The 12,570-nt window shown below is 35.6% G+C and overlaps 1 protein-coding gene across 1 annotated transcript in view; it reads right to left on the bottom strand.

The window, feature by feature from the left end:
• EYA1 (EYA transcriptional coactivator and phosphatase 1) overlaps positions 1 to 12,570 on the bottom strand; it is a 156,140-nt gene that overhangs the window by 66,489 nt on the left and 77,081 nt on the right. Inside the window, exons 10-11 of the mRNA XM_049781818.1 lie at positions 12,132 to 12,271; positions 10,320 to 10,403 (exon numbers count right to left, since the gene is read on the bottom strand). Coding sequence (XP_049637775.1) covers positions 10,320 to 10,403; positions 12,132 to 12,271 — 224 coding nt within the window. The remainder of the gene's footprint in view (positions 1 to 10,319; positions 10,404 to 12,131; positions 12,272 to 12,570) is intronic.

Raw genomic sequence — 12,570 nt, 5'->3', positions numbered from 1 at the left:
AAATGTATATATGGCCACAAGACACATATTTTGCTTTGTACCTAAACTTATCAAACCATCAATGAAACTTTTTCTAAAGTTGCAAGGTCCCATTACCAAATTGCTGGCACAAGACACTAAATTTGGGGGAGTTGGGCATCGTTCCAATAGCAGTTATGAAATAACCTGAATTAGCATGAGAGTGTGCATGCATGTGGAAAGACATCATGTTTGAAATACTACTGGAATGATTTAAAAAAAATCCAAATTACTGGGCTAACCAGTTTTTTTTATTTGATAGATTTATTCCTTTTGACTACTTGAATTTTCTCTTTTACTTAAGAGATTTCCTTTCAGCATTGTAAAAATAATACCTAAATTGAGAATAAGAGAGAGCACTTTATTGCACAGATTAATTTAGATTGTGATTGTGTAGAAAATTCAATAAATCCCACATATGGGACAAATGCCAAGAAGTAGTGTGAAGAGGGAGAAAGGAAGAAGAAAGAAAAGAAAAGAAAGAAAGAAGAAAGAAGAAGAAAGAAGAAAGAAAGAAAGAAAGAAAGAAAGAAAGAAAGAAAAAGAAAGAAAGAAAGAAAGAAAGAAAGAAAGAAAGAAAGAAAGAAAGAAAGAAAGAAAAAAGAAAGAAAGAAAAAGAAAGAAAGAAAAAAGAAGAAAGAAGAAAGAAAAGAAAGAAAGAAAGAAAAAAAAAAAAAAAAAAAAAAAGAAAGAAAAAAGAAGAAAGAAAGGAAAGAAAGGAAGGAAAGAAAGGAAGGAAGAAAGGAAGGGAAGAAAGGAAGGAAGGAAAGAAAGGAAAGAAAGAAAGGAAAGAAAGAAAGAAAGGAAAGAAAGAAAGGAAAGAAAGGGAAGAAAGGGAAGAAAGGGAGAAAGGGAGAAAGAGAGAAGAGAGAAAGAGAGAAAGAAAGAAAGAAGAAAAAAGAAAGAAAGAAAGAAGAAAGAAAGGAAAGAAAGAAAGGAAAGAAGAAAGAAGAAAGAAGAAAGAAGAAAGAAAGAAAAGAAAGAAAAAAGAAAGGAAAGAAAGGAAGGAAAGAAAGGAAGGAAAGAAAGGAAGGAAGAAAGGAAGGAAAGAAAGAAAGGAAAGAAAGAAAGGAAAGAAAGAAAGGAAAGAAAGAAAGGAAAGAAAGAAAGGAAAGAAAGAAAGGAAAGAAAGAAAGGGAAGAAAGAAAGGGAAGAAAGAAAGGAAAGAAAGAAAGGAAAGAAAGAAAGGGAAGAAAGGGAAGAAAGGGAAGAAAGGGAAGAAAGGGAGAAAGAGAGAAAGAGAGAAAGAAAGAAAGAAAGAAAGAAGAAAAAAGAAAGAAAGAAAGAAAAGAAAGAAAGGAAAGAAAGAAAGGGAAGAAAGAAAGGGAAGAAAGAAAGAAAAGAAAAGAAAAGAAAAGAAAAGAAAAGAAAAGAAAAGAAAAGAAAAGAAAAGAAAAGAAAAGAAAAGAAAAGAAAGAAAACCTGGCCAAATTGGCCCAACAGGCAGGAGCCTATATAGTGCCAAGACTCAACAGCTAAATCTAATCAAAAGACCAATCAAGATTTCATTTGTAACCACTTACCTATCTCTCTCTCCTTTCTAGTGTTACAGCCATTCTCTTAGCTTTGCTTATTCTTTATCAGGAGGACTGCAATAACCTTCTTTGCTCTCAGGTTTATCTTTCAAATTATACACTTTCACCCACCATGTCATTCCTCTGTTTTAGTATTGTTCATGGCATCACTGTGCCCACAGTACTTAAGTCTGGCACTTAATCTTTCTGCAGCCCTCCTCAGAGGACAATGGTCTAATCAGAAGACGAGATTAGAGAGCTGGTGTTGTAATCAAATAGATAATACTTTTTCTGGGTTATTTATTTCATTTTTCTAAGTCAGTTTCTTCACTGGAGAAAAATAAGGAACAAATTCAATAATTAATGCTGTGTAAAGTATAAACACTGAACAGAGGTATGTTGTTGCTGTTTAACCCATATTCTATTGTGAATCTTTGCCAAGTTTGATACTCAAAATGAATTTTTCAGGTCTCCAAACACTTCGCTTATCACTTTTCTTATTGGTTATATTTTATGAGATCTTTCCGTATCTATTATTTGGAAAACCAAAATACTGACTATTGCATACTCTTTCCTCAGATCCTCCAAATTAAGAATAACTTTTCTTCAAGAAGTACTTATGTATCATTTCTGGTTCCTGTACATTCCTCCTCCAACAGTCACAGCAATTCTCATATGATGGATGAGTAAGTTAACATACAACAAATGATAATAAGAAATAAAAATTGTTTTTCTCAAGGCCACTGAACTAAGGAAGTCAATAGTGGCGTGGTGCAGACTGACATGCTGTGATGATTTGTGTAGGTTCACTGCATTCCCTTTCCATAAATATAAATATGAAAAATAAGGTCTTATTCTCAAAGGGAGCAAAGATGTATACAATTCAGATAAAGAACTAGAGAAGTTAGAAAGAAAGAGCTGGAAAAGGATGAGAGAGAAGTGTAACTTTCAGATTAAGGCATATCATGTTTTTGTTTGTTTTGACAAATTAGTCAGTCATTCCACAGTAGCCAAAATATTATATATGGGCTATCATTTATCATTTTGACCTAGCTTAACAGAAAAAAATCTTAAAAAATCAGTGAACTAGCTTCAAGAATAAATGAGTCTTTTATTATTCTCTTCCACTGCTACCAGTCAGAAAAGTGCTATGGATTTTACACATTTGTTAGAACATTCTTACTAAAGCTGTAGCCCCATCCACCAAAATCTAATCTGCTTCTTCCTCAGCACACAGCAAAACCACACAGCTTACCAGTTTTCTTTGCCCTCAACCATAAATGTATTCATCTGTGCTCCTAGTAGGCCTGGGTCATAAATTTTCCTTTAAAGTCAAAAAAGTTCTCTCACTTTTTCCCCTCTGTGAACTAGAGAGAGTTAATAAAACAAAAGATCATAAAAGCCTTGGAAACTACAGAGCAAAATGGCAGCACCATTTTCTACTCTGCCAAACTCCCTAGACCCTTAATATGGTGACTGCTAAGTGATCAATGTATTTTTATCATTCTAGAACCACAATATACAGGGATATTTGTAACAATTGTTTTTGCCTACCCTAACAAAGTGATGCACCGGTCTGAGTTTTATTGAGAACCTAGGTCCATATACTTATGAAAATACTTCTCTGGACAATGTAGACAAGATGGTTTTCCAACCTTGAGTTTGTCACATTTTCTCCATCCATTACCTTGTCTAGAGATTACCTACTGAATGATGTTCTAGCAGCATTAAACTGGACCTTCATAGTTACTCTGGAGCTCATCAGGCAGGGTTAAGTTCCTCAACAAAAAGTTCAGAGGAAATCATCCCAATACTTTAGAAACTTTGATGCTTCAATAAGAACTAATTGGGAAAACAGGACCCAGTGAATAAACAATACCAGGGACAATAACATTTTTCTCTATAGGGCACAGATGGATTAACTGTATGAATTAACTATTATACATATACATATATGTGTGTGTGTGAATGGTGATTTATTTTGCAGGCCATATACAGACTTTGAACTACATTCTTCTTTTTAAAACCCTTAAAAATTTTAAGCAATATCATCTTTAGCCTGAGAGCCCTCTACAACCAGGTCATGAAACATATTTGAACTAAGATATGGTCCATCAATGCCTGCTCTAGGTCCCTGATGTAGATCTTTAAAAAATAAAGGAAGAACAATTTTACATTACACATAAAAGTATATGACATTCCAATTTTAGAGCAACCTTAGAAGAAGTTCAGCTTTGAAATGATTCAGAGTTGAATGGTAGGTAGTCCTGAAACCAGGCAAGTAAGTACAACAGACTTTATTGGCTAACTGGACTAGATAAATAGATTATATCAACAGCTGCAAATATTTTCTTTAATCAATGTACTCATTTGTCACAATATCACATTAGACATGTTTCACTGATCTAAATCCATCAGAAGTTAGGCATATTTTAATATTCTGTGAGACCTAAAGTAGTAGTTTTCAACCTTTTCATATATATGGACCAGTGGAAACAGAAAAAAGATTTCGTGGACCACCAGAAATAAGTATTTTTAATAATATTTTGTATAATAGTTTTCAAACATGACATAATTAAAATACTACAGTTAAATTAAAAGTAAATAAAAATAGAAAATAGAGCAGTAAATAAAAATTATACTTAAACTTTGAGAGAATAATATGGAATTCAACAATATTAGAGCAACAATATTAACCTGAGGCTGCTTCTTGACTAGAATATTGGCTAACCCCAGCTGCATGATCAGAATGTAACACTGCACAGATGTTTCTCGAATTTGTGGTGTTGTTGTTTTCTCGATGTTTTTTTGAGTCACGAAAAACAGGTTCTCAGGGTTTATTCCTGGTTGACCATATGGAAGGCATGAGTTTTTTGGATTTTTTTTTTTTTTTTTTTTTTTTTGCTTAGTGCTTATTTTTAGCACTGTGCTCCGGAATCATTCTTGACAGTGCACAGGGACCATAAACAGTGTTGGGAACAGAATCAGTTACCTGCATATAGGGTTAAGAGGTCCTAAACACTTGTACTCTCTCTAGCTTTTCTACTATTTGACATGTCATAACTTAAAGGTTTAACAGTTAAGTGGCAAAAGCTTTCTCAAGAATGGGCAGAATATTCTTTAGAACAACAGGAATCCGAGATTAGCAGTTGGAAACCACTGGTCAAATACATAGTAAAACAAGTATTCGTAAGATCAGAAAGAGGCTTATTATTGGATTCCTGCTACTAAAAAATATAGGATTCTGAGAGCAATTAGAAAAAGTTAAGACTCATGCCTTGGAGGAGAGTATAGAGAATAAGTTGCTGGCCTTACATAAAGCTGATCTGCTTTCAATTCCCAGTACTGTGTGTTCCTCTGAGCACCACTAGGAAGATCCTTGAATATAGCACCAAAATCAAGCACTAAACAAACTCTGCCAGGTGTAGTCTCCAAGCAAAAAGACTTATACGTGACTTGTGGCCAACCCTGGTTTTTTGCTTACAACCACTAATCACCCAGCGTCTGTTTGCAGCTCTGGAGGACCCCCAGTACCAATTACAGCATCCTCGTGGATGTGGCACCATATCCTTAGGTTTTAGCACTAAAATCTCAGCCTGTTTTATCACAAATTCTTGATCAAATTTTCTGATCTACTTTTGGGATTTCTCTCTCCAGAGAAAAGACACTATGTTGGACCCTTTAAATCCATGACTGCTAAAATCGCTCTTCTCTAGTCCATTGCTTAATGGAGTTTTTCTTCATAAAACCTAATTCTCCCAATAATTTTGCTAGTCAAATAGCCACCTTCTAGAAGAGAGAAATTGAGGCTTTTAAATAAATAAATAAATAAATAAATGAGTGGCCCAAACTCAAATAATTGAATAGTCAGAGCACAAATTTCTATCTATCTATCTATCTATCTATCTATCTATCTATCTATCTATCTATCTATCTATCTATCTATCTATCATCTATCTAACTGAAATTCTATATTTAAAGACACTACCACATTTTATTCACTGATCAGAACTGAGCAGTTCTTTTTAAGAAAATTCAACTCTATTGAAACATTATTAAATTATTTTATATCAGACTAACACTATGTGTTTTTCACATTGTATAAAATGTACTACATCTTCCAAGCATTCTGTAAAATTCACTTTCTAGAATGATTTCAAGAAATGAATGCTAAATTAAATATGCATGGGCACCTATGAAATTTTAGATTGGGAGGGGCTCCTACACAATGTTCAAGAAGGCCTGGGAGTCAGTGTAGATAATACTGACCATCTGACCAGATAATTAAATGCTTAAACAAAAGCAGGGAGTGCTACTTAGCCCCTGAAGTGCTAGGGACTACCACAACCACCAGTGTTAGGGGACGACAACGCCTCCAGCGCAGCCACAAATACTGGGTGTATATGTGCTAATGGGTATCAAGCTGGGACCATGCATATGTCCCTGAGTCTTGTACTTTCTCTCAATCCACACAAAGAAAATTCTTAAGTAGGACCTACTAAAGGCAATGGAGAGATAGTATAGTGGATAAGGCGCTTGCCTTGCATGTGGCTGACCCAGGATAGGTTCCCCAAATCTGCCAATAATGATTCTTGAATGCAGAGCCAAGGTTAACTGGAGAGCACTAATGGGTGTGGCCACTGCAAAGACCCAAATAAAAATGTCGGGTCTACAAAGAAAAAGCCTAAATTTTATGTTACCCAAACTGTTCATTTATAGGTTGCTGTATAAAATAGTAATGAAGTCTCAGCACATTGAAGGCTATTTTATTCCTAATCTATATGGGACATAGGTGTCAATAAATAATAAGGAATTATTAAAATAATCAAGCCATGGGCTACAATAAACTTGAAGAGTCTTAACACATTACTAAATTGAAAGATAATTTGGTCATGTACTTTGAGATTAACAGGTAATACTATAAATTTCAGAGTCCCCTCAGTGAAGAAAATAATAATGAACAGCTTTCTTCAATAAAATTGGGGATTTTGGAGTTAGTTTGAATGCAATTTCTAGAATGCATTAAACCAAAAAGCTGGCATCAATAATATTAACATGCTAATTTGGAGTAACACCCGAGCTTAATTTTCCTTTGAATATGCTGTTTTCTTTTCTTTTCCTTACCTGCCTCGTACTGTACCTAGCACCCTCTCTGTGTTCTCATCACCTTTGTTATAAAACAACACTTCCTTATAACACCTAATATGCCTGCTTCCCACAGCTAGAATTACATAGAAGGTGGGACATTCTCAAACATTTTTTTTGTACATATTGCTGTAACATGCCCTAATTTTGCATTATATCAACCAGATCCTATATCCCCTTACTGAATGGCCTACTCATAGAGTTGCCTAAGCTACTGTGACTGAGCTACTTCTCAAGTGTCTGGTTCCCATAGAGATGGAACAGCTATCACATTGTCAGGCATTCCGTTCTTTATATGCCTGTGGAGTAAGGCCCAGCCACATGCTCCCCTTGACAATGCTCAGGAACACAACAGACTTTATGCAAAGAAATAAGGTAGCCCACAAATTGCTTTAAATATTTTTTTAGTGCTCCAGATGAAACAAAAGGAATGAAAGATGTATTGATGGGGGCTTGAGTTTTTACCCTTTTATTTTGTATTTATTCATTCATTCATTCATTCATTTTGGTTTTGGGCCCATACCCTGCAGTGCTGAGCAGTTACTCCTGGCTCTGAGCTCAGTAATTTCTCCTAGCAGGCTTCGGGGAACATATGGGATGCCAGGGATCAAAACCTGGTCCATTCTGGCTTGGCTGCGTGCAAGGTAAATGCCCTACTACTATGCAATCACTTCAGCACAAGTTTTTACTTTTTTTTTTTTTGGTTTTGGGTCCAAACTCAGTGACACTCAAGGGTTACTCCTGGCTATGCACTCAAAAATCACTCATAGCTTGGGGAACCATATGGGACACTGGGATCGAACCAAAGTCCTTCCTGGATCAGCCACATGAAAGGCAAACACCCTGCGACTGCGCTATCGCTCCGGCCTTAAGTTTTTACTCATTTTTGAAGAATCATTGATGAGCCAGTTTTCAGAGCAAACTGAAGTTCCATGATGAAGAGAAAAGTAAGCAAGCTTTCTTGTATGCTCCAGGTTATGACTCAAAATTGTTAGCAATGATTTTTATGTCAACCTGTCAGAAGGGAAGAAAGGATTCTTCTGGGCAAAGACATGACAGACTTATCAGTAACTGTCATCATAATGAGGTTACTAAATAAGGCTTATGAAGACATAGAATTGAGTGTGTGTTTGAGCGACAGGACAGCAGGTTGGGCAACTGCCCCGCACACAGCTGAACAAGGTTTAATTTCTGACATTCTAAAGCTTGTTCAGCTTGAACTAGACCCTATGCACCACCAGGTATGGCCCCAAAACAAATAAACAAATCTAGTTGAGGAAATCTGAGGAGCTCCTATATTCATTTATACACTCTCAATTAATTTTCTACCTCCAGTCCTAACTAACCATGTCCCAGACTCACTCTCCAATGGCCTCCTTGCCTGCTCTAGATGGATGTTTTATAAACATCTCATACTTGTCTAACAATGAAAGTTCCATGATTCCTCCAAATAGTTCTTCTCTAGCTCAACTAATACCTTAGTTTTCTCCCTGTTACTCAGCACAGAAACCCGAGAATGGTCTTTTCATTTCTATTGCTTATTGCCCATTAGCTTAATTCAAATAATTTTCAGATTCAATTTCTCTACTCACCAAAGAATGTCAAATCAATTCAAATCTCTTCTCCTTCTTGGCTAGTGATTCAGCTCACTACTAAAATCTACTATTTGCTATTCCAACTTTCCCTTTATCGTTCTCCAAAGTAATTATTAAGGCTGATATCAGAACTGGTAATACCATCCACTTCAGTCCCCTAGTGATTTCTCAGGGTATGTACAATGAAAAGAACCCTCTTAACTCTGGCTACAAGACCACTGGTAACTGGCCACATCACAGCCTGCATATTTACTGCATATCTCCAGTCTCCATATCACTACCACTATATTCTGTCACACTGACTTCTGTGTCCCTCAGGTATCAACACCTTTCTTCACTTTACACTTATTGTTTCCTCTGCTTAGAACACTCTTCTACTTATGGCTAAATATTGAAAGCTCTAGAAATATTTCCCACTCAGGCTTTCAGAAGTTGCTTTTGTTCTGACCCTCATGAATTTGTAAATTTAAGCATACATTAAAATTTTCAAATCTTAATATGTTCATTTAACCTTAAATTTTTTTGATTATTTATAATATGCCATATTACAAGAAAATTAATGAATAAAAATGTGATAAAACCTCATAGTTACAAATGGCTGATAATAAAAAAAATAAATTTTGAAATTTGCAACATTTTGTTTAGGTGGAGCTGAATTTAAAAATTCTAATATATCAATAGTTTTCAAGTGAGGATGAAAATTTTCTGTGTAAATCAATAATTTATGCCCCAATATTGATATGAAGTCAGTAAGTGAAAGCCACCTTAGTCTAAGTAACCCAATTTCCAATTTTAATCATTAACATTTTGTTTGCCTTCTTCTTATAGAACATTTATCTGATAAACTCCTGGATACAATCTAGCTCCTAATGCTCTAAAATATAACTTTAAGTACCCAAGACATGTATTACTATTTCTTTAAGAATATTTTAGATGAGAAACATTATATTCATGAAATAATTTTGAAAATTACAGACTTAAAATAATAATTTTGTATGGGTAATATTTCATCAGCAATACTAGACTTATACCAGCAACAAAAGTATTCTTACAACTCAAACATGGGTGTATTAGTTCTATAGCCATCCACAGACACATAAAAAAGAATTTATAAAATATTTAGAAATCCAAATGTAAAGAATAGAAACCAAACCTCTACTCATGAAAGATGGTCAGCAATACTAGACTTTACTTATACCATCAAAGAAAGTATTCTTACAACTCAAACCTGGGCATATTAGTTCTATAGCAATCCACAGACACAATTTTATATACCATTTATGTAAATTCAACCCTAAAGCAAAGGAACTTATATAGACATTTATAGCTTGTGATTTAAAAAAATAAAAACACCAACATTTTAAATCCCTAAAAACACATTAAGGGAAAAGCTTTCTCTTTTGAATATTTTATAATAAAGAGACTAAAGGATAGAGACAATTAAAAACACAGAATATAGGGACCAGAGCAATAGCACAGTGGGATGGCATTTGCCTTGCATGCAGCAGATCTAGGACAGACCTTTGTTTGATCTCCTGCATCCCATATGATCCCCAAGCCAGGAGCAAATTTCACTCTGGACCCAAGAAATGAATTAGTGTGGAGGAATTTCAGCCACACTCAGAGGCACTCAGGGCTTACTTTTAGTTCTGTGTTCAGTGATCAGTCTTGATGGGCTCAAGATACCAGGATTAAACCCAGGTCAGCAGTATACAAGAAAAATGCCCTACTCACCATACTATCACTCCAGTCCCCAAATTGATCTAATTGCACAAATTTCTTTTTCTTTTTTTTTTTTTTTTTGGAGTCTAGGGTGTTGGTCAAGGAATGTGCTCTCCCACTGACCTAAATCCCCAGTCCTTATTTTACATGGACATTAATTAACTTGCTCTTTTTTGTATTATCTATATATCTGACTAAATCAACATATCATTTTTAGTTTTTGTTTTCAGTTCAGTATTTAAAACTGTTCTCTCATCTGGAAAAAACACTAAATATTAGGCAAAATTACTCTAAAGAATAGAAAAACATGCCTATTAATACTCACCCTCCCATATCTGTTGGCATAGGATCCAGTAAGCAAGGAATGAAACACAATGATTGTCTCGTCCAAGTCCCAGATGAACACTCTCTGAAAAAGAAGAATGTATCATGTCTTTCCCTTGGTTAAGAAACCTGATGTTCAATTATCAACAAGAAAAGTGGTCTTGAAGTGAAAGAAAAATTAAAATATGAATATACTATTTTTAAAGATATGACCATTCCATTGGGCATCTCCCATGTTTTCTCAAAGAAAACCTCAGACAAGGTAAAGGAAGTAATCTATTTTAGTACCAGTAAAACAAATATACAAAATAAATAGTTTATCATTTTCTCTTCTGTAGTAGATTCTGCTTCATTTCTGAAAAAGTGGACAGAGTGAAAATCTCATTTACAACTTCTAAGATAGAAAGAAGGGCAAAGAGTGAAGCAACCATTCAAAAGATCTTTTTGTTATCTCTGCATTCTGTGAATTAGGAGGTTTTAAAATGATGGATCTTTGTAATGCCACAAATAAAATGTTGACATAAAAACTAAATTTCCATGGGGCCCGGCGAGGTGGCGCTAGATGTAAGGTGTCTGCCTTGCAAGCGCTAGCCAAGGAAGGACTATGGTTCGATCCCCCCGCATCCCATATGGACCCCCAAGCTAGGGGCAATTTCTGAGCACTTAGCCAGGAGTAACCCCTGAGCATCAAACGGGTGTGGCCAAAAAACCAAACCAAAACAAAACAAAAGAATAAAAAAAAAAACCCTAAATTTCCATGGGGCCAGAGCGGTGGCACAGGCAGTAGGGCATTTGCCTTGCACGCACTAACCTAAGAGGGTCCTTGGTTTGATCCCTCAGTATCCCATATGGTCCCCCAAGCTAGGGACGATTTCTGAGTGCATAGCCAAGAGTAACTCCTCAGCATCACTGTGTGTGGTCCCAAAACCAAAAACACAAAACCAAAAAAACTGAAACAACGCACTAAATTTTCATAGCAGTCATGTTAACTGTGGGTTGTTACCAAATGGTTAGAAACTGCTCTCTCCAATTTTATGCAGATAGCAGTCAGCCACAGATAGCACATTATCAGGCTGTTTGTAATTAATTGGATTAGCAGAAACTCATTTCAAAAAGGTCTTTGAAATAGCACCAAAAGATCTCCTAAGCCTGTTTTCCATCCCATTCCTACCACAGCTGCCCATATTCATACACATTGATTCTGCTGGAAATTTTTCTTCTTTTCAGCCAAAGTAATCATGTTTTCCACCATCAGATTTTACTTTGGCAAAACCAGAAACTTTAATTGCAGTGGATTCAAGACTATGAAATCTACCACCCTTTAAAGTGCTGTGTAATTCCTCCTGCTTTTGAACTCCACCAAAACATGTCTCAGAGGGTGATTACCATTTCAGTTTAGAACATTCCAGGCTTTCCTCTCTCAATATACCTGTGTGTCTTTAATTTCAAAGTAGTTTTTCATAAGCATCTTTAGGACAACAGTAAATTGTAAGATTCAGAGCCTCCACCAAAATTCCCAGCATACATCCCATACCTACCCTCTCTGCCCCCTGGTCTAAAAGAATTTTGTTTAAGCACAATGATATTGGTTGACTATACTTCCTTACAGTAAAAATACACATCTTAACATACAGTTAAAATGGAAGAGAAAACAAAAACAACTGCCATAGTCCTATAAATATGAAAAAAAATGCTGCACTTATCATTATCATAGAAAATAAAATGGTAACAGAAACATTTGGAAATCAGGGTTACAGGCATATAGAACCTACTAAGACAATGTGCTTTGCATTTGGGCACTGCGATGATGTACCTCAAGATCTGAATCCGGTGGAGGCGAAGGGTTATTATTTCTCCGGCCCCTTCCACGTGATTTTCCATCTGAACCTCGACGCAATCGATCAGAATCTGAGTCCTTAATGGGTGTTGATGGGCTGTGGATTGTACTGTACTCTGTAGAAATACAGGAAGGATTTAGTCCTGGTTCTAACTACAGTGCCAAGATTGACTTTGTTTAAACTCATAGGGAAATTTTTGATAGAAAAATACAATTCATTTTGTTCAATTTCTCTTTTACTTGCATTGATAAACCATGGTATATTTAATAATAAATAGATTCTAAGTTAGATATAGTGATAAATTTGTTTTGGAAGAAATAATGATCAAACTGGGGTATAGTTCAAAGGGCTGAAAGTGAATGCTTTGCATGTAGGAAGCCTAGGCTGAATCCTAAGCCCTCTACACTGCTGAGG

Source organism: Suncus etruscus, chromosome 10 (genome assembly GCF_024139225.1).
Source record: "Suncus etruscus isolate mSunEtr1 chromosome 10, mSunEtr1.pri.cur, whole genome shotgun sequence".
Classification (NCBI taxonomy): domain Eukaryota; kingdom Metazoa; phylum Chordata; class Mammalia; order Eulipotyphla; family Soricidae; genus Suncus; species Suncus etruscus.
Note: the sequence above shows the minus strand (reverse complement) of the source record. Positions and strands in the feature narration are given on the sequence as shown.